The sequence below is a fragment of the Pholis gunnellus genome, assembly GCF_910591455.1.
Source record: "Pholis gunnellus genome assembly, chromosome: 10".
Classification (NCBI taxonomy): Eukaryota; Metazoa; Chordata; class Actinopteri; order Perciformes; family Pholidae; genus Pholis; species Pholis gunnellus.
The window spans coordinates 25,422,840-25,445,927 of NC_136537.1; the positions used below are offsets into that span (position 1 = coordinate 25,422,840).

General features: G+C 40.5%; 1 protein-coding gene across 2 annotated transcripts; it reads left to right on the forward strand.

Moving 5' to 3' along the window:
* Positions 1-592: 592 nt before the first annotated feature.
* Positions 593-23,088, forward strand: maml1 (mastermind-like transcriptional coactivator 1). Of its 2 annotated transcripts, XM_079168113.1 has the most exons (6): positions 593-897; positions 1,997-2,303; positions 10,405-11,712; positions 15,492-15,743; positions 17,593-17,722; positions 18,951-23,088. In XM_079168113.1, exons 2-6 carry the CDS (start codon positions 2,004-2,006, stop codon positions 20,006-20,008), a joined length of 3,048 nt encoding a protein of 1,015 aa, XP_079024239.1. In that variant the 5' UTR covers positions 593-897; positions 1,997-2,003; the 3' UTR covers positions 20,009-23,088. The 2 variants fall into 2 exon arrangements, with proteins under 2 accessions (XP_079024239.1, XP_079024238.1); XM_079168112.1 differs by lacking the exon at positions 593-897 and having other exon boundaries at positions 1,709-2,303.

The following is a 23,088-nucleotide window of genomic DNA, read 5'->3' on the forward strand; positions in this document are numbered from 1 at the left end:
TCAACTTTTGTTTTGATGAATAAAAAGGCCAAATGGAAACAGAATGAGTGTTTCATTATCAATGTGACTTTCATTCATTTCTTTGAAAGAAAACTTTTCCCTTCAAGTCATTATGAAAAACTACCAAAGAAATGAACTTATTATGCTTAATTTGAAAATTATTCTTCTTCTATTAAATAGAGTAAAAATATAATGTAGAAGAAATTATATTCAATGGAAACTAAGATAGAAAAGTAATAAGCGTAATATTCAGAGATATGTTGTAGTTGATGATGAAAAAGTATAAAGTTATAATGCACATAGATTAATAAAAATATTGCAAGATGATGAAAATTGTCTATTATTATAGTATGTATATATATTATATAATTTATACATTATACATAGTATATTATATATTCATTACGCATTCATTACTCTCTGTTGTACGTTAAGTATTCCTCGCTCTCTACTGGCTATCTTATCCTGTCAATCACCGGTGAGGCGGGAGCAAGGACATTCCTCCTGTCGCTGATGGGAAGAAAAAAAAAGAGAAAGTTTCCAAGATGGCGGAGTAGCCTTGCCTGTCCGCTGGAAAACAATAGAAGCAGCACCGACGCGTTAGCAGCGTTAAACCCGTGCTAACTGGACTGAAACCGCTCTAAAACCACACATATCCCGACTCGGGCTCGGGTTAGGTGGGGAGGAATATCCGCACCGGGAGAAATTTATATAAATAATGATGCTTTTATTTAAACGTTTCAGGCTATTAGCCACCTAGCATGCTAGGCAAAGCTAGCTAACTGGTAGCCAAAACATAGTATTAGCGGCTAACGGCTACAAGGAGGCGGAGGATCAGCTGTTTACTAGACAGACAGATGCTGTAGGAAGGAGCGGACAGACAGCGACGCTTTCACAGTAAGTCAATTTAAATAAGATTAAATTATCTGGGGAAGTCTTGTCGTTTTGTTTTCTCGTAAGTGTTAAATACTAAAAACACAATATGGGTTTCATTAGCCAAGTTTGTGAAGTTGTTAGCCTAGCGCTAGCCAGCTAAGCTAACTAGCTGCTAACCAAAGCTAACTACTTTTTGTAATACTCGGGAGCAAAAAAATAAAGAAAGTTTCAGACAAGCTGCAGACCCGTTACGATGACGCTATCGCAAACAAACACATGTAAGTGTAGCTACAGAGCTAACGCGAGCTAGCTCCAAAAAATATATCTAATTTTGTGATTTTAAAGGAATTCTCGACGCTCCAACTTTGATTTTTTTTTTTAGTGGAGGAATGTTGCTAACTTAACTTAGCTCACAGGGAGTTCGTGTGATAGCGAGAGAGCACACTGGTTCATTTATATGAAAGTAGTGTAATTGTATTAACTACATAAAAGTAGCTTTGGTTTGTTGTTTTTTTATATATACCGCAGAGATTAATCAGAGGTTTCTCTGGGTTAATCTCGGGCGTAATGTGGCTCTAACAAGACTCCAGTAGCTCTGTTTTTATTATTGTATTGACACAGCAAGTTAAACGAGCTGTTGTATTTAATAAGAATATAGTGAGTAAAAAAAACCTTAATTTTCCGTTTTTTGGCAGTGTGACTGAAGGCCATTAGCAAGACAAAGGTCGCCTCCATGGAGCCAGTACGGGAGTCTTTGTAAAGGGAAGGGGGGGTGTAGCAAGAAAAAGAGCCCAAAAATCTGCATTAGGGGGGAGTATAGAGTAGCAAGAAAAGAGCCCAAAAATCAGGATTAGGGGGAGTATAGTGTAGGAAAAAAGAGCCCAAAAATCAGCATTAGCGGGAGTTATAGTGTAGCAAAAAAGAGCCTAACAATCAGCATTAGGGGGAGTATAGTGTAGCAAAAAAAGAGCCCAAAAATCATCAGCATTAGGGGGAGTATAGTGTAGCAAAAAAAGAGCCCAAAAATCAGCATTTTTATGGACGAAACCTGAGTCGGGGTAGTTTTTTTTTTTTTCTTTTATATATTGATGATGGCGGATTTTGTTACACCGCGACACAGCGCGGTGATGGAGAGGCTCCGCCGGAGGATCGAGCTCTTCCGGCAGCATCACAACAGCTGCGAGAGCCGCTACGAGAACGCGACGCTGGAGCGGCTGGAGCTCGAGAGGCAGCAGACCTTCGCTCTGCACCAACGCTGCCTGCAGGCTAAAGCCAAGCGGTCCAACAAGCACCGGCAGACCCAGCCGCAGGCCAGCGGAGACCAGGCCGGGCAGAGAGCACCGGGTGGTGGTGGTGGAGGTGGTGCAGAGCTCGGAGAGAGCGGAGGAACGACGGCGGAGCAGAGCCGGAACAGCACCCTGATAGCGGTGAGTGAGCTCTGATGGACACGGATGTTGGAGCTTGAACACACCACAACACCGACTCCTCTGGTTGTATAGAAGTCTATTAGGAAATGACTCAACATCTCTCTTGATTTATTACCTCAGTAAACTTGAGTTTATGGTCTCAATCTCTAGTTTCAAGTCTTCTTCAATAAATTATTACATTGCAGTCATTTAGCAGACGCTTTTATCCAAAGCGACTTACAATTAAGATTCTATCACATTCATACACCATAGGCACAGCTACGGGAGCACTTTTTGGGGTTAAGTATCTTGCTGAAGGACACATCGACATGCGACTAGCGGAGCAGGAGCCGGGGATCGAACTGCTGTTTGAAGGACGGCCCTGCTCTCCACTTAGCCACGGTCGCCGAGCCAGCTCTTCTTCCCCTGGTCTCCTCATTTACTTGTCTCCTTGTCTCTTCAGCTCTTTGGCTACTCCTCTCCTTGTCTCCAAATGTCCTTGTTTCCTCGTCTGCTGGTCTCTTACTCTCTTCTCCTTGTTTCCTTGTCTCTTCACCACAGGCTGATGGTGCATTAATAAACCACCTTGAGGAACAATCAGGGGCAGTTTAAATCAGATATTTGGTATTTTACAGATTGCGTTTTAATCAGGAATGTCACTCTGACTCTCAGAACAATACTATCACAAAAGGTTTCTCGTGTTATATGTGACCAGATATCAGTGGAGGGTAGCATGGTACAAATAGTGAACTCTTTATTTAAAGAGTGCGATTAGAACAGCGACGTCCTTCTAGAGATAATCTGGTTTACGGTTATTGTTGAAAGGAGACTTTTGAAGGTCTCTTTTGCTGTTTATTAAATAGTTTACATTGCAGAAGAGTCAGAAGCATAGTTTTTACATGACTAAATATTAGAAAGCCAACAATGCAACAGCACAAATTAGACTAAACACCTCTATAAAACAGTCTTATTATAATATGATATTGGAATAGACCGATATTAGCAAGGTGCACCTAATAGTGTATATGTACTTGAATATACAGCGAATGATAATTTAAGAAGATTACTTTTAATTTTAAGTCCAAATCATATACAGTCCATATATTATTTAACTTCACATTAAAGTGTGTACAACTCAAAAGCAAGAGAACCGTAGGTTGTAAATAAAGTACATTTTTGGCTTGATTTATCTAAAATAAATCTGAATATTTGATTCGTGACATTTGAAGGAATCTTGTTCCGTTAGTTTGTGGTGCTGCTCAGCTGTTAAAGATTAGATAATAAAATCCTGTTAAGATAATACTGATCACTGTCTGTGCTGTAGCTCCTATTGGTTGAAACCACTGGTGTGTGTGTGTGTGTGTGTGTGTGTGTGTGTGTGTGTGTGTGTGTGTGAGTGATTGACAGACAGACAGAGGAAGTGTTGTTTTGGGGTCTGTCTGGTCACATGATCTCCTCCTTTCTGGTTGTGGTTTTCTTCCAACAGACACAAACTGATCCGTTGAACCGCTTCATAACTGCTTTAGTGCCCTTGAGCAAGACTCTGACCTTTGACCTCTTTCCTCATTTGCTTCAGTATTTCATTTCTTTGTGCAGCGCTGAAAGCTCTATTTACATCACCAATATCTTAACGTCAGTGACACACACTTCTTATTTTTAAATGTCTTAAGTTCTATAGTTTATATGGCAAAAACTTTAGTGAGGCATCATATTTAAAGAGTTAAAACAAACATATATATATATATATATATATATATATATATATATATATATATATATATATATTATAGTGTGAGATAAATGTACTAATAAGTGTACTTTCAATGTTTTTTTAGAAATGCTGGCTTTAAAGTACATTTGTTTTGTTAAACTGTCAAAACATTCTCTTAATTTCTGCAGCTCGAACACGTAGAAAATATGTTCTGGAGTTTTTCTCTTGAGAAGTTTTTGCAGCACACCAGTTGTTGTTAGCATTAGCATGCTCGTCGGCTTTAGCTCTGTTAGTTCGAGCTCACTTCACGCTGACTTGCATTGAACTGAAAGCCGATATTGTTCAACGAAAAGTCGTGTATAATCTGTGGATACACTTCAAACATTTGATTTGCAACGTCGTCGCACAAATGTGTCAACGAGCAGAAATAATCTCGAAATCGTAGACGATACGGAATTAAAGAATACGGTCAAAATGTTTGAGTCGGCTACAATTTGCCTTCACTTGTGTATTTCAGACGGTTTGTTTTTCCTGTTCAGGAAATATCAACAGTTCTTTTTAAGATGTTCTAATGCTCACTGAGGAGTTTTTAGGGGTCCTTACAGGTGGTTCTGGTGACCACTGAGGGTTCTAGAAGGTCTTTTAAAATGGTCTTGTGTCTCGTCGTCCTTCAAGAGAATCTAAAGTCACTCAGGAGTTTTTAAGTGTTCTTTAAAATGTTCTAGTGGTCATTAATGAGTTCTAGAGATCCTGCATGAGGTTCTAAAGTCTACTGAGGATATAGGCCACGGGTATTTCATTCATATTCAACGAGGTTCATTTAATTCAGGTGTGACGTCAATCAAAAAAAGCCAAGAAATGATATTCTCTTCTGAAAAGATAAAATAGACTATCTGGTTATTTGAACCACTTGTTTCAGCCGTTCCTCTCTGTTAAACAGTTGAAAACAAAGTCAGGATTCTGATCATATCTGTGCCTTCATCTCACATGTGAGTCGGTACTTTTATTTTTTGTTGTACTTTGTCTCGTAGTGAATATCTCACTCGAGTCGAGCGCGACGTTTATCAGAATACACACATTTGATTGGCTGAGTGTCATCGCATGATACGGTTTGCAACGCATGTAATCGGTCGGCGTGTGTAATGTTTTGTGTAGTATTTAAATCTACTCTGTCTGGTTCAGAGTCGAGAGAGAATCTGCTCTCAACAAACGCTGACTGGAGTCCTGAGAGGTGACTCAGTACGAACAGAAACCCCCTCACAGCTGACTCATCTGTGTGTGAATACGAACGCTGTCAGGAAACGCCTCGCTGTGCTCCATGTCGCCTCCGCAGAGCTGTGATTGGCTCCTCTCTGTAGTGATGTCACTTACTTGCCGGATGTTAATATCAATACTTCATGTTTTCACAACTCATTAAGAGTTTAGAGGCACATATTGATATCTACTCTTTTGTTTTAGTCTTTTTTTTTATATCTAATATTTTAAAGTATTTAGTATTGTGAGTTTGTAGCATGAGAGGGTTTAAATTTGACAACATTTAGTGTTAAATGGTACATTTTAATGGTAATATTAGTAGATTAAGTATGTTTGTATAGATTAATAAATCTATTTATGATTTTGGATTAGCTAAAAAAAAAACAAGTTTTTTTATGGAAAATGAATTATATCATGACATAAATTGTGATGGAGGATGTAATCGGGTGTATGTGTATGTATATATATTGGAGCCTGTTCACTTTTTACATAAATAAACATTTTAAATGATTCCAAAGAGATTTACATAGATATGAACAGAGGTTTTTACTTCACTGACATCAATACATAGTAACGGTAAATATAAGGTTGCACAACATTAAACAATAAATATGTAATTGGAACACATTACAATGAAAATATTGGTCCATTATGGACAAAAAAAGCATCTTACAAACATTAATGTATTTAATAATATTATTTGTTAACATAGCTGCTAACATTTGTAAATGTATAGTGATTTATTTGTGATGATATCAATCAGTTATATATATATATATATTAAAAAAACTCAGTAAAAGTCAAATAAACACCAACGATATAAATATACAACAAGGATTGAGAGAAACAAAATATTCACGCTGAAAGAATGCAATCAGAGTAAACAGACTGGATATTTAGGATTTTTGTGGCAAAGCGAGAGACAAACCTTTGAGCGTGAGTCAGTCTGAAGATATTTAGAAGCTTTTGTTTATTTCTCTGTAATGTTAAATATGCAGACCTGGTTGTTTTAGACACAACAGAGACGTTCAGTATCTTGTGAACGCACTCCTCTGGGCTTTATTCATCACTCTAAAGAAACTGTTATCTCTTCTTTATTTGTGATTGCAGATTCAGTGCGTTCGTCATGTCATCTTAACCTCCGGCTCTCTGAATTATCTGTTTAATTTATTTAAAGAGGTCCTGACTTTATCATTTAGTTTATTAAAGTAGAAAAATACTGTGAAATATCTGACCAGCAGTCAGATCCCAAAGATATTAACTTTATAATAAAATTAAACTTATTTTTATTTTCAATAAACAAATCCTCACATTTTAAAATCTTAATTATTTTCAATGTCAACCACTCATTTCATTTCTATTGATAATCCAATGTATTTAATATTTTCTCAAATCGGTGACATTACTAATAGTATAAGTAATAGTGATATCATGAGTTAGTAATCTAGTATCATGAGTTAGTAGTCTAGTATCATGAGTTAGTCTAGTATCATGAGTTAGTAGACTAGTATCATGAGTTAGTAGTCTAGTATCATGAGTTAGTCTAGTATCATGAGTTAGTAGACTAGTATCATGAGTTAGTAGTCTAGTATCATGAGTTAGTAGTCTAGTATCATGAGTTAGTAGACTAGTATCATGAGTTTGTCTAGTATCATGAGTTAGTAGACTAGTATCATGAGTTAGTAGTCTAGTATCATGAGTTAGTAGACTAGTATCATGAGTTAGTAGTCTAGTATCATGAGTTAGTAGACTAGTATCATGAGTTAGTAGTCTAGTATCATGAGTTAGTAGACTAGTATCATGAGTTAGTCTAGTATCATGAGTTAGTCTAGTATCATGATTTAGTAGTCTAGTATCATGAGTTAGTAGACTAGTATCATGAGTTAGTAGACTAGTATCATGAGTTAGTCTAGTATCATGAGTTAGTAGTCTAGTATCATGAGTTAGTAGTCTAGTATCATGAGTTAGTAGTCTAGTATCATGAGTTAGTAGACTAGTATCATGAGTTTGTCTAGTATCATGAGTTAGTAGACTAGTATCATGAGTTAGTAGTCTAGTATCATGAGTTAGTAGACTAGTATCATGAGTTAGTAGTCTAGTATCATGAGTTAGTAGTCTAGTATCATGAGTTAGTAGACTAGTATCATGAGTTAGTAGTCTAGTATCATGAGTTAGTAGACTAGTATCATGAGTTAGTCTAGTATCATGAGTTAGTAGACTAGTATCATGAGTTAGTAGTCTAGTATCATGAGTTAGTAGACTAGTATCATGAGTTAGTCTAGTATCATGAGTTAGTAGTCTAGTATCATGAGTTAGTAGACTAGTATCATGAGTTAGTCTAGTATCATGAGTTAGTAATCTAGTATCATGAGTTAGTAGACTAGTATCATGAGTTAGTAGACTAGTATCATGAGTTAGTAGTCTAGTATCATGAGTTAGTCTAGTATCATGAGTTAGTAGTCTAGTATCATGAGTTAGTAGTCTAGTATCATGAGTTAGTAGTCTAGTATCATGAGTTAGTAGACTAGTATCATGAGTTAGTAGTCTAGTATCATGAGTTAGTCTAGTATCATGAGTTAGTAGACTAGTATCATGAGTTAGTAGTCTAGTATCATGAGTTAGTAGACTAGTATCATGAGTTAGTCTAGTATCATGAGTTAGTCTAGTATCATGAGTTAGTCTAGTATCATGAGTTAGTCTAGTATCATGAGTTAGTAGTCTAGTATCATGAGTTAGTAGACTAGTATCATGAGTTAGTAGTCTAGTATCATGAGTTAGTAGTCTAGTATCATGAGTTAGTCTAGTATCATGAGTTAGTAGACTAGTATCATGAGTTAGTCTAGTATCATGAGTTAGTAGACTAGTATCATGAGTTAGTAGTCTAGTATCATGAGTTAGTAGTCTAGTATCATGAGTTAGTCTAGTATCATGAGTTAGTAGACTAGTATCATGAGTTAGTCTAGTATCATGAGTTAGTAGACTAGTATCATGAGTTAGTCTAGTATCATGAGTTAGTCTAGTATCATGAGTTAGTAGACTAGTATCATGAGTTAGTCTAGTATCATGAGTTAGTCTAGTATCATGAGTTAGTCTAGTATCATGAGTTAATGTACAGTGTTACCAGGGACTCAAATTCCCAGAATGCACTGCACTGCTCCGTGCTTTGTGACCTCCCCCCCCCCTCAGTAGATCCTGTAGAACCCCCCCCCCCCCCTCTCAAGTCCTGTAGCCGTGGTACGTAGAAGGAGCCAGACCAGCGACTCAGTGAGTCACCAGAGTTGACTCTCTCCTCGGGGCAGAGACACGACTCTTTTGTTTTCCACTCATCTTTATCTACATGACTGTCACTTCAGCACGAACCACTGATTTTATAAATTCATTGATCAAAGTTGAGTCTGTATAAATGTCATTTGTTTTATATTTTAGTCAGTTTACTATCAACCCCCTCAAAACCAAAATATATTCACATTTTAGGAATTACTTAATTAAATAACAGTTAATTTACCCAAAAATAAATATCAAGCACCTGTCAATTAGATTATTTTAAACTCTATTTCATAGCAACCCTTTCTCTGAACTGGAGAGTCAGCGCTTCTTTACTTAAATACTTAAAACTGCTGACTCGACAAAGAGCTCTGTGACGCTTTCTGTTTCCTGTTTGTGCAGAAGAGTTGTGCTGCTGTGAGGAAACATTGCAGGCAATAAAGTCCTGACTAGAAGCAGAGAGAACGAGAACATGTCTTTACTGCAGAATAACAGTTACAATCACATCAATCATTGAAAAAGAAAGTTGAATTTCTTTAATTTATTTTACAACAATTGGCAATAGAATCTATATATCCAACATGTTTTTAAGTGTCCACAAGTGTTACCAATGTTGGAAATGTAATCTTCTCTCCTCTCCTCTCCTCTCCTTTCCTCTCCTCTCTCTCCTCTCCTCTCTGTGTTCACTTCCTGAAGTTCAGTCAGAGTTTCTCCTCTTGTGGTCACATGACTGCTGGTCTCAGATGAATCAATCATGACTTCATAGTTTCACAATTTAATGTTTTTACACAACCTGGTTAAAGGAAACTCTTTATTAGAGGAGACATTTATAATGAGAACATGAAGAATAAAAATGCTTTTGATGAAATATCACGTTTTTAAGCTTTGTTTCTTTTTCTGACGTAAGCTTTCTTCAAACGTCTTCAAGGACCCGGTTCAGGTCACCCAGCGTAGTATTCAGTGGACGTGAGGATCAGCTGATGTGGAGGCTGCTCTGAATGTTCCCATCAGATCCGGTGTGGAACCGATCTGATCTGCTGACTGCTCTAAAGAAGCTCTTTGTTATCAGCGTTATGTAAGCTCGCCTGCAGCTGATTCTATTATCAGCAGCTCAGAAGCTCTTCTCATAACTCGTGAACCCGTTCAGCTGCAGCGACCCCTGCAGGTGGAGAACCCACCCTGCAACGTACAGAAATAGTCATTCTGTCATGACAGCTGGCTTTGTTAGTCAGAGCTCCCAAAAGAACCTTGTTTCATGAAGCAAATGTCTAAAATAAAGACACTGTGGTGTGTTCAACTGGCAAGTTCAGAAATCAGAGGATCAGATAAATCTACATGTTCGCTATCGTCTAAAGCAAGAATGTCAAACACCTGTTTGAGCTTCTCAGATGAGTTTTTATCTATGAACCTTCGTCCCTGTGAAATTGTTCTGGTCATAAACTGAATGATAAACAAAAATAATCCACAAACTAATTGACAATTCTAATATTTGTTGATTGCAGCCTCTGAGGTAGTTTTAGGATTTAACCAGAGTCTAAAAAACAACAATAACAAAGACAGATTTTAAACGAGAAAGATTCAGTTCAAGAAAAAGAAGTTGGCAAAGAAAGCGGTAGTTTAGCAGAATAAACTTATTTAAAAAGCCTTAACTTGCATCAAAATATATCAGGTAGAAGCTATAAATATTGAAATCTTTTCTTTTTCTTAACGTATTCAAGTCCAGTGCTTAGCTTCGTCTCTACAGGGAGTTTAAATCACATTTTACTTGTTGATTACATGTTTTGATAATTAAAGCATTTGGACTACAACTGTCAAGGATTCAGTTTATTTGCACAGTGTTGGTGGAATAGCAATAACTTGTTTTTAATTCTCTGTGTCCGTTTGCTCCTCCAGCTGCAGGAGACGGTGAAGAGGAAGCTGGAGAACGCCGGTTCTCCGCTGGGCAGAGATCCGGTCAACGGGTTCGGCGACGGCTTCCCCCCCAACAAGAAGACCTGTCTGGACAACGGCGCCGTCAACGGCTCCCCGCTGGACTCCAAGCTGGGCATCAGCGACTCTCTGAACTCTAACGGGACCCGCGGGTCGGCCGGAGAGTCGGCGGACGGCGGCGGCGGCGGAAGGGAGTCGGGTTCTGACTTCCATCGTAAGGAGATGAAGCAGGAGCCCGACGACATCCTGCCCATCATGCCTCCGTCGGGGGGAGGAGGAGGAGGCAACAACAGCCTGTTCCCCGACCTCAACCTGAACGAGCAGGAGTGGACGGAGCTGATGGAGGAGCTGAACTGCTCCGTGGCCTACGAGGACATCCAGGACATTCTCAACGACGGCTTCGAGGAGGACCGCAAAGACTCTCTGGTGCCGACTCCGGGTGGTGCTGGAGGAGGAGGAGGAGGAGCTGGAGGTGGAGGAGGTCTGCTTCCACCAGATTTAGTCCACGTTAAGACCGAGTTCTCTCCCTCCTCCGTGGCTTTCGAGCAGGACTCTCGGACCGGGTCCCCCCACGTCAGGTCCTCCTCCGGGCCCCCTCCTCGCTCCCCTGTCGCCTCCTCCTCCGCCTCCTCCCCGGCTCCTCCTCCTCCTCCACCCAGACAGCTTCAGCCCCCCCCCAACAACCACCTCCTCCCTCCGGGTGGCCCTCCGGTTCCCAAAGACCTTTCCCCCGCCCAGCAGCTCCAGCAGCTGGCCGCCCAGCAGCAGAGAGCCCAGCAGCACCTCCACGGCCACCAGATGCAGCACAAACAGCCACAGCCTGGTGGGGCCAAGTTCCACAACCAGGGGCCCCCCCATGCCCACCCGCCTCCTTCTTGGCCCCCGATGGCCAACACCTCCCAGAGTCCACTAGGGGCCGCGTTTGGTATGGACAAGCAAACAAGCCCCTCTTTGTACCCGCAGGACTTCAACCCAAACGCCCAGAAGCAGCTGCTGATGCCCGGTCAGCCCAACAAAGGCCCCCCCAAGCCGGGGTACCCCAACATGATGGGTCACCCGACGTCGGCGGGGCCGGGGGCCCAGGCCACGGCCGCCATGCTGAACTACAACAACACCAAACCTCTGTCACACTTTGAGGCGGGACCCGGACCCGGACAGCCGAGGCCCCCCAACACCCAGAGCCAGAACAAGGCGGCCCTGCTGACGCTGCTCCGGCAGCAGCAGCAGATCAAACAGAAGAACAGCATGAACTTCCGGCAGCACATAACACAGGTAAGAAACACGCACACACGGGTAAGAGAAACACACACAGGTTGTTTTACCAGCGATTAGTTTCGTCATCCATCAAGGGGTTTATTTTAGTTTAACCGAAAGAGGTTAAAGTGACACTGCAGCATCGTCCCGTTAGCATGCTAACAAAACGGGAAACTTTAAATGTTTCATCCAAAACGGTTCCAGGTTGATCAAAAATACACAAGTTATTGAATGTATTAAATAGTATAATTTATTATGTTTAAGCTGGCGGTTATCTTTGATAAAATACTTTATTTTATATTCGTGATGCTGTGCCTTTTTATTTCTTTGCTAATAGTTTTACTGTATAAAGTGAAAGAAAAGGCAGTTTTCTGTGAATTTAAAGGGTCAAAAGTTGGTTAAATAGTCGTGATAATAATCCACTCTGTCATTAATCGGCCGTGAAGAGAACATTAAACACAAAGAAAACGAACACATTATCTGGTAGAATGATGAGGAAGTAAAACACAAACCTGTGGACGAGAGTCTGAATGTGACTTTAGAAGGTCTCAGCAGAAGAAGCTAACGTTAGCATCTGTGCTAACAGCTACAGTATGGACTGATCAGAGTGTTGCTGTTTGGCTTTCATAACCAGGCCGACAGCACATTCCTGGACTACACACACACACACACACACACACACACACACACACACACACACACACACACACACACACACACACACACACACACACACACACACACACACAGACAAAGGCACAGACAAAGGCCTTCATACCGCTTCAAACAGAACCATCATGACTAGAAGTAGAGAGAACGAGAACATGTCTTGAGTGCAGAATAACACAGTTATGATGACATCAATCATTAGAAGAAGAGAAATTGATCATTTATTTCACAACAAATGGCAAACAATGGAGTCTATATATCCAACATGTTTCCAAGTGTTACCAATGTTTGGGGAAAAAGATGGAGGCTTTACATGCTATAAATATTAAACTATTCACATGTTCCAGCCTCTCCTCCTCCTCCTCTTCCTCTCCCCTCCTCTCCTTTCCTCCCCTCCTCTCCTTTCCTCTCCTCTCCTAAAATGTTTTAAGCTCAGTTTCGGTTGCTGTTTTCTGACTAAAACAGCTTCTAGCTTGAATAATAAGCAGTGTAGTTTAGGCGATTGTGTAAAGAAAAACGTGCTCTTCCAGCAGGTTTTTTGGGGTTCAGAGGTTTAATATTTAATCTATCGTGGACCTTCAGAAGGTATCTAACAAATAAACCCAGTTCCACACTCCCACGCAGCTGTGGTGGACTGATGCATGATGGGAGTCTGAACAATGAGAGTCTGTTACTGCAGCACGGTCTCCTGCTGGCTGGTTCAGTGTCGACACAGCGACGGCTTCTTAGAAAACTCTCTGTACCAAAAGAAAAGACGTTTAGCCTCAGATTCAGTAGATTCAGAGTCTGTGTGCAGGACTCGTGGGGGGGGTCTATGAGGGTTTAATGACTCCAGGCTGTTGTCTTTGACTGCTGGTCAGAGCTGGAAGAAACCGGCTTTCTCCATAGAGTTCAACTGTAACTTGTCTGGACCAAGAGATGAGTCTTTATGCGAGGGTTTATTTTCAGACTTAGTTACAAGGCTCTAAATCTCTCTCACACACATCAAATGTACGTTAAAATGAACACTTACAAATCAAAGTTCACTAGATTATGGCTCATTGAATGTGGTCTCACTCGTTTCCTCGGTTTCGTTGTCTGTTCTCTTTATGCTTTCGTACCTCGACGGTTTCTTTGTGAACGTCTTTCGGTAGCATTTCTAAACTGCTCTAAAACTCTGAGTAGTGTGGACGCTCCGTGTAAACGTAGCAAAGAACATGCATTTCAAAATGGAAACGTAGTAGTGTGGATGTAGCCTCAGTCATAATTTGGATTAGGTTTGGAGATTTGAGTTTGGTGGATATCCGTGTTTTCCAGTGTGTGTGATTTTTAAAACCAGTTTGATTTTACCAAAAACCGGCTGATTCGCAATTTGTCATCAAGACACGTTCTGGCAAATAAAAAAAGTAGCCTCCGTAAGCAACATGTGCTGACGGTGTCATGGTGCTAAATCCAACTTGTATCTCTGCTAGAGACCTGTCAATCACTGTGTAGCCCCGCCCCTAAAGCATCCCCTGCTTTATGGTCTGTGTGACTCTAAATGGACCATCATTTACTAAATGAACATCATGCTGTATTGAAGAAGACTTGAAACTAGAGATTGAGACCATAAACTCATGTTTACAATGTTTACTGAGGTAATAAATCAAGAGAGAAGTAGTCATTTTCTCATAGACTTCTATACAACCAGAGGAGTCGCCCCCTGGTGGACATTAGAGAGAATGCAGCTTTAAGACATGAAGCTTTGGCTTGCCGCCTGATTGTGGCGCAGCTTCTTCTTCTTCTTCGTTAGTGTTTTATAGCGGTTGATAAACCAGCTCTTCAGTCTCATTGTATTCGGTCGGCTGTTGATTTAAATAGATATGGAGTGAGATGGAAGCAGCTGTACACAGGTTGTCGTACGCTGACCGGCATGGATGAAGGTCACGACGTCATACTGGTCTGAAGCCAGTTGTACTGGTTTCAGATGAAGACCCAGAGCAGTCTGCAGCAGGGAGGCCTTTTGTTCAGCTGCTTCAGACCGGTCTGGGCCCCACGCTTTAGTGTGTGTGTGTGTGTGTGTGTGTGTGTGTGTGTGTGTGTGTGTGTGTGTGTGTGTGTGTGTGTGTGTGTGTGTGTGTGTGTGTGTGTGTGTGTGGGTGGGTGGGTGGGTGGGTGGGTGGGTGGGTGGGTGTGTGTGTGTGGGGCAGCTGGTTGCTAAGGCTCACACGGGGAGGGGGGGGGGGGGGTGCCAGTGACAAAGCAGCCTTTCATATTCTCTGTATTTAAATATAGCTGCGTCTGCTGGTCGTATTTTCTTGTCTGCAGACGGGACGCTCTGTTCCTGCTGAACTAAACTTAAAACTTGCACTCGCTGTAGTTATACATTGTACAAGTACCTCTACTTGTATTCGTGTTTTGCTACTGTATACGTCTACTCTACTACGTTTCAGAGGGAGCTGTTGTAGTTTTTACTGCTCTCTAATTCTGCAACACTCAGATCCTCATTTAATTTATTCATACATTTTTTATCAATACATCTAGTTTCTAACCTCTGTCTGTTATTAACTATATTTAACTTGTTTTTTACATTATTATAATAATAATACATATATTTGTGTTTCACCTTTTTGATCCATAAAATGCTGCTAAAATATAATTTTGCACTTAAAAAAGCAGTTTAATAGTGAAAAATGTAATAACCAATAAAAGAACTGAAAATAAAGTCATTTAAATGAGATTCAATGAAATACTTTACTTATAATAAAAACTTTAAAAGAAGTAACAACAAGCAGATTCAGGTTTGGGCGTTTTGGAAACTTCATTTTTTCCACTTTCATTTTTATTTTGTTTATTTTTATAATCTATATAATCTATACATTTTTTATATTTATAATCTATATAATTTATTTTTTTATATTTATAATCTGTTTAATATATTTATTTTTTTATATTTATAATCTATATCATATATTTATTTTTTACAACAAAACAGGAAATCAACACACGTTCAAATTAAACCACAAAGATTTTCTTTGAATGTTGTTCTGAGCATGAACAGAAAGGAAAAAAATATTAAAATGTGTGAAAATGTGAAAATATGTATATAAAAGAAAAGTTAAATACACAATAATAACTATTAATAATGAACAACGATTTGTTTCTATCAGGACCAGAACTCGTACCCTCCTCCTGCTCACGGTCCGGCGTCGGCGCCCGTAAACAACGCCATGACGACCCAGCCGGGGCCCAACGCCATGTCGAGTAACCACGGTAACGCAGCGTACCTGAGCAGCCAGGCGGCGGTGGCGGCGGCGCTGAAACAACAACAACAACATCAACATCAACAACAGCATCAACAGCAGATCCTGGAGCAGCAGAAGCAGCAGTACATGCAGAGACAGCAGCTGATGGCTGAACAGGTAAACGTGTTACACAAGAAGAAGAAGAGTTTAGCTCATTGTTACACAAGAAGAAGAAGAGTTTAGCTCATTGTTACACAAGAAGAAGAAGAGTTTAGCTCATTGTTACACAAGAAGAAGAAGAAGAGTTTAGCTCATTGTTACACAAGAAGAAGAGTTTAGCTCATTGTTACACAAGAAGAAGAAGAGTTTAGCTCATTGTTACACAAGAAGAAGAGTTTAGCTCATTGTTACACAAGAAGAAGAGTTTAGCTCATTGTTACACAAGAAGAAGAGTTTAGCTCATTGTTGCATAAGAAGAAGAAGAGTTTAGCTCATTGTTACACAAGAAGAAGAAGAGTTTAGCTCATTGTTACACAAGAAGAAGAGTTTAGCTCATTGTTACACAAGAAGAAGAGTTTAGCTCATTGTTACATAAGAAGAAGAAGAAGAGTTTAGCTCATTGTTACATAAGAAGAAGAAGAGTTTAGCTCATTGTTACACAAGAAGAAGAGTTTAGCTCATTGTTACATAAGAAGAAGAAGAAGAAGAGTTTAGCTCATTGTTACACAAGAAGAAGAGTTTAGCTCATTGTTACATAAGAAGAAGAAGAAGAAGAAGAGTTTAGCTCATTGTTACACAAGAAGAAGAGTTTAGCTCATTGTTACATAAGAAGAAGAGTTTAGCTCATTGTTACACAAGAAGAAGAGTTTAGCTCATTGTTACACAAGAAGAAGAGTTTAGCTCATTGTTGCATAAGAAGAAGAAGAGTTTAGCTCATTGTTACACAAGAAGAAGAAGAGTTTAGCTCATTGTTACACAAGAAGAAGAGTTTAGCTCATTGTTACACAAGAAGAAGAGTTTAGCTCATTGTTACACAAGAAGAAGAGTTTAGCTCATTGTTACACAAGAAGAAGAGTTTAGCTCATTGTTGCATAAGAAGAAGAAGAGTTTAGCTCATTGTTACACAAGAAGAAGAAGAGTTTAGCTCATTGTTACACAAGAAGAAGAGTTTAGCTCATTGTTACACAAGAAGAAGAGTTTAGCTCATTGTTACACAAGAAGAAGAGTTTAGCTCATTGTTACATAAGAAGAAGAAGAAGAGTTTAGCTCATTGTTACATAAGAAGAAGAAGAGTTTAGCTCATTGTTACACAAGAAGAAGAGTTTAGCTCATTGTTACATAAGAAGAAGAAGAAGAAGAGTTTAGCTCATTGTTACACAAGAAGAAGAGTTTAGCTCATTGTTACATAAGAAGAAGAAGAAGAAGAAGAGTTTAGCTCATTGTTACACAAGAAGAAGAGTTTAGCTCATTGTTACATAAGAAGAAGAGTTTAGCTCATTGTTACATAAGAAGAAGAAGAGTTTAGCTCATTGTTACACAAGAAGAAGAGTTTAGCTCATTGTTACATAAGAAGAAGAAGAGTTTAGCTCATTGTTACATAAGAAGAAGAAGAGTTTAGCTCATTGTTACACAAGAAGAAGAGTTTAGCTCATTGTTACATAAGAAGAAGAAGAGTTTAGCTCATTGTTACACAAGAAGAAGAGTTTAGCTCATTGTTACATAAGAAGAAGAAGAAGAGTTTAGCTCATTGTTACACAAGAAGAAGAGTAGCTCATTGTTGCATAAGAAGAAGAAGAATGAATCAGTAGATGAAGGATAACGATAGTCGGTCTGAGTCATTTTTTTAAATTCATGTCATGATTGATGTTCAAACGTGCAGTCGAGCTGAGAGGAAGAGGAACACTTTACCTGTGAACACTCACTTTAACCACTAGAGGGAGCTGTTGTGATGTGAAGCAGCCGGAGGATTAGAGACTGTTGTTTTCTAGATAAAATGTCTGATGAGTTGTCCGTCTCTGTGTTTTAGGAGAAGCAGCGGCAGCAGGACCAACAGCTGCAGAGACACCTGACTCGACCCCCCCCACAGTACCAGGACCAGCCGGGTCAACCGGCCAATCAGAACCCGTTCCCACAGCCGCCAGTCAACCAGTTTACAGGTAGGACAGCAGGACGTCATTCATGACTTCATAGTTTCACTGAGGAGCTCACAAGTTATTGCTTTTAAACAATCTGGTTAAAGGAAACGCTTTATTAGTGGAGACATTTTAAATGAGAACATGTAGAATAAAATGATTTTGATGAAACATCATAATTTTAAGCTTCGTTTCGGCTGCTTTTTCTGACGTAAGCGTTCGTCACACACAATGTGTTCAAGGAACGATAATGACGTGTTGAAAAATATGCTTTTCCTTCCAACCAGTGGGTTTTGGGGTTCAGAGGGTTAAGCTGTATACAGCCTGCTTTTATTGTTTTATTTTTCTATAAATTAATTGGAGAAATGGTTCACAAATCAAGATCACCGGAGAGAATTCAGGAACCTTAAATGGAACCCCCCCATGCGCACGCACGCACACACACACACACACACACACACACACACACACACACACACACACACACACACACACACACACACAGAACACACACACACACCTGTTTAAATTATTAATAAAGGAATATTAAACAGTTTATTTTATAAATAGACGACCACAGAAAGAGCTGCTGTTTGGTAAAACTAATTTAAATTGAACAGAAGTTTGTTTGTTTGTTTGGACCTTCATTAGAATACCGATGACGTTCAGAACAAACGTTTCTCTGTCTGATTGTAAATGAAGCTCACCGCTGATTTGAAAGTTAAATAACAGCAGCTGAACGTCATGTTTATCACTTTAAGTCTGTTGAGCTCAACGATCTTAATGAACTCAAACTGATGTTAAACTTAAGAGCTGCAACATTAAACTGTCTTCTAAAGATAAAGTGGTGACAATAATAATTTACAGCTTCCACTGCTGGATGATTATTAACTTTATCACACTTTGTAAAGCACTTAAGAGGAAGTATGAGTGGGAGTTGGTTTTTAAATCCATTACTTTATCCTCCTATTGTATTATGAGGGTATTATGAGAGTATTATGAGGTAATCTAGGGTGAGTGAGTTAATTGATAGAAAATTAATCTGAAACTTTGAGGATTTTCTTTGTTTAATGTGACCGTAATAAACTGTATAGAAAGACATTAAAAGTTTAGAATTTGAAGAAACTAAAATGGAATTATTTCATAGGCAAATCCAATGATTGAGAAAGTAATTTGCAGATTTATCACAAATTAAAATAATGAAGTTGTTCTACTTCACATTAATAAATTAAATAAACTTTCTCCTTCACAGCTTCCTCTCAGCCAATGGGCAGCGTCGGCTCCATGGGAGGCCCCGCCCCCGGCCCCCAGCGCATGTTCCCCCAGAACCAAAGCATGCTGGGTATGAGCATGCCGACAGGTGGTGTAGCTCCGCCTCCGACGGGCAGTCAGGGCGACATCGGCCTGTCGTCCTGTGGAGGAGGAGGGGGCGGGGCCAATGTGGACGTGCAGCAGGTGCTCTACAACAACATGAACCTTCACCCGTCGTCTCACCCGTCGTCTCACCCGTCGTCCCACCCGTCGTCCCACCCGTCTCACCCGTCCCAGCAGCGCCAGCCTCTGGGCGCCATGAGCGCCGCTTACAGGCAGAATCTTCTGGCTCAGCAGCAGCACCTGAAGTCTCAGCCCAACGCCGCCATGTTGAAGCAGCAGCAGCAGCAGCAGCAGCTGGTCGCTGCCGCTGCTGCCGCCGCCCGCATGCCGGGCTCCATGCAGAACAGTATGGGACCCACAATGCCTGGCGGCATGCAGGGCGCCCAGAGCGCCGCTGCTGCTGCCGCCGCCTGGCAGCAGCAGCTGGCCAACCAGCCGCCCTCCAGCAACGCCGGTCTGCCCTCCAACGCCTTCGGCAACCCGCCCAACGCCTTCCACATGCAGCAGCAGTCTCGCCTCCCCAAGATGCCGCCGGGCGCCGCACCCTTCGGCACCAACCCCAACGGGCGTCCGATGGGAGTCCTGAACCAGATGATGCAGACAAACATGGCGGCCGCCGCCCAGCAGAGGGCGGCCCCCAACCCTCAGAGCCTCGCTCAGCAGCAGCAGACGACTCAGGCCGGTCAGAACCAGGCCGTCTTACCCGACCTGGCGGCGTTCGGACCGCCGCAGGGCAACGGCCGCCAGGGCCTGCAGTGTAACCAAGGTTACCAGGTGAGCAGGACCCCCAGTCAGCAGCAGCAGGTGTCCTTCGGGTACAACGTGGCGTCGGGGAGCTTCGCCGGAGAGAGCGAGCTGGTGGACTCTCTGCTGAAGGGTCAGAGCACACAGGAGTGGATGGCCGACCTGGACGAACTGCTCGCCAGCCACCACTAGTCCCGCCCCCACGCACACCTGTCTGCACACCTGTCTGCACCTGGACACCCTGCTGAGACCAGCCGAGAGGCTGCACCTTGGAACACGAGTCCTTGAAGGACGTTCTGCAAGCAGCCATGTTGGAAACAAAAGGTTTCAACACTGTTGTGATGAAACGATCCAGACGGGAGGTCGGAGCGTTAGCATTAGCCACCCGGCTAACAAAGTCTGAGCTCTTTAAAAACACACATCTGGCAGGTAAACTAGTGAAGGTTGTCGGTTAAAGAACAGTTGAGTTCAGCAGACTGGATGTTCAAAAATCCAGTTTCATCCTCTTTGTTCTGAGGAGAAACGGCTTCATTCAAAAATATGACAATTTAAGGATGAGTTGGTCTTTGCAGAATTGCACACGTGGTAGAAAAGTAGCGTCTTCAGGTACGTTCTGCATCTAAAGGTGAACAGGAAGTTCATCCATTAATGTCTAGTTGAACTTTATAATTCTATATCATGATATAAATTACTTTGGTATTTTCATTCGAGAAACTGTTGGAAAGTTTTGTTTTGGTGAATTGGAAGACTTTAAAAAACAAATTTATAAATAAAAAATGTATAAAATCAACCACAGATAAAAACGATGATAAACAAACCTCGGTTTATACGTTGTACAGTTATGATTCACCAGCTTACTATTGTCTCGTAGTTTCATAAGCACGACTTTAATTTAGTAAATTTAACAGAATAACTGTTTATTTTATGAGTGTAATCTCCCAAATGTTTGACTTGTTTTCACCTCGTGTGCAAATCTGTAAAGAAGCGACTCGTCTGATGTCGGTTTACTTCCTGTTACTCTGCTGTGTTCGTGAGACTGAACAGAGTCGTATTAATATTAAGACTACTGAAGCTGTGGTTCAGTGATGAACCACTGTACCCCCCCCCCCCCCACACACACACACACACATACACACACACACACACACACAGCGCCACCTACAGACCGCCAGCGTTACAAATCCTTGGAAAAGTTTTAGTTTTTCAGCGGAGATGAAGTGAAATCACTCTTTAAAACACATATTAGCTTTATGTGAGCAGCTCATCTTAAAGGGAACATAGCGGTGTTTTTGCTTGTTTTACTACCGTTTACCATGAAGTACTTCTCAAATACTGCGACTACTTTCCAAAACGTCATGTTGTGTTTTTATGATTTCTGTATCAAGTCGATGTCGAATCTCTGAAAACGTGACTCTTGTTTTCTTAAATACTGAAAACTAGAAAACTTTCCTTCATAAAGTTACATCGTGAACAATAAATCTTTGTTGCTATCAGCACGAGGAGAGCTAGTTAACGTTAGCCGTTAGCGGCACAGTTCTGCTCGGCTAAATAATGGAGCTAACAGCTAACGTTAACGGAGGTCGCATTGAGTTACGTTACGATGCGTTTAAGCTCTATTCAGTAAGAAATATCGTTATCGTGATGAGTTGAGTTTATCGACTACTAACATTCTGGTATCGTGACGTTTTTCATTTCACTTTAAGTTCTTAGAGAGAAAATCCATCACATTATTTTATTGTAATAATTTACCAGAAGATGTTGCTGTGAAAACACACACATGATAACTGAGTTCATTTTCATACTGCAGGGAAATATTATTCAAATATCTACAACAAACCAGCTGGATTTGTTTAGGGAAAGTCTTTCGTACATTTTATTTTCTGAATGGATCGACGGATGAATTTCTTTTGTTTGCAACAAAAACCTAATTTCAGTCGGCGTTAAAGAAAGTTTTGTTATCACTCACCAGTCCGACGGATGAAGTCTTTAAATACTTAGTTTACATCCTAAATGAAAGTAGTTGCAGTAAAACGTGCAAAAACATTTATATGTTCCTTTTTTAAATGTCTGAAGTTTAAGAGTTTGTTTGAAGAAAACTGCAAAAGGAATCGTGATATGAACCTCTGAGCAGCAGAGACACAGAGCACACTGTAGATCCATTCAGACCTTTGTTTAAAATGTAAATGTTCCACTTCCTCTTCACAACAGACTCACCTGTGCGTGCGTGTGTGTGTGTGTGTGTGTGTGCGTGTGTGTGTGCAGGTGAAATCCATTCATTAGTTTGAAACTTTCTGGCTTTAAACTTTATTTTGTAACCTGTAAATCTCTAAAAACAACTGTTTCCTCGTGACAGAGACTGACTTTTTAAACCAGATGAAGCATTACATCCCTGAGCTGCACATCGGGTCACGTTTGACGTTTCCAGTTGTTTCCTCAATATTTCAAGTTTTCGTGACTCTACGTCTTCCTGTAGATTTTATGTAAAAGCAGGAAACACAGTTTTAGTTCATAATACATGTGTTAAAACATGTTCTTCATCTTGTGATGTTAAAATTTATATTTTCCAAATAATATGAAAATTATTCAATGAAGAAAAACATTTCTGCTTGAAAATCAAGATTTGTATTTTTTTCTTCAGTGTTTCCCAAATTCAAAATGTCGCCAGATAAACAAGACCAGACTTTAAACTACTTCCTGTCGGGTCCGACGGCGGACGATGAATTTAACGCTGAACGCAAAGTTTTGTCCTCATGGCTATAGTTCTATAAATGGAGACGGTCGTTCGATTCCTCGTCTGCCGTCCGATCTTTTTTTCTGACCTCCAGTCGGCGTCTCCATCTTCTTTTTAAGGCGGATCTGTGTGACCGGGCTCCGCTGTTCTTTTAAGGTGGAACTGTGACCCGGTCGTTCTATCTACTGTACTGTTTTTGACTTCTTCAAAGAGTCGTTTGTGTTTTACAGACATGTTGTGTATTTTATTTGTAAAGTTATTATTGATAAACCGATCGGAGCTAGTTTCACGTGTTCAAAAATCCAAAATGGCCGCCCATCTCCTGCCCGAATCTTCAGCTTCCAGCGTCGCTCGGCCTCCCGGGGTTTCTGGGTTCAACTGTGTAAATGTATTATAAATATATTTTTTTGTATGTATGCCTTTCCTAATGATCTGGAGAAGATAGATGTTATTTTTATATATTGCAGCGTTTTTGTAAGTATTTTATACTTTTGATATGGTTCTCTGTAAAACAAGAGTATTATGTAAATATAGTTCTTTA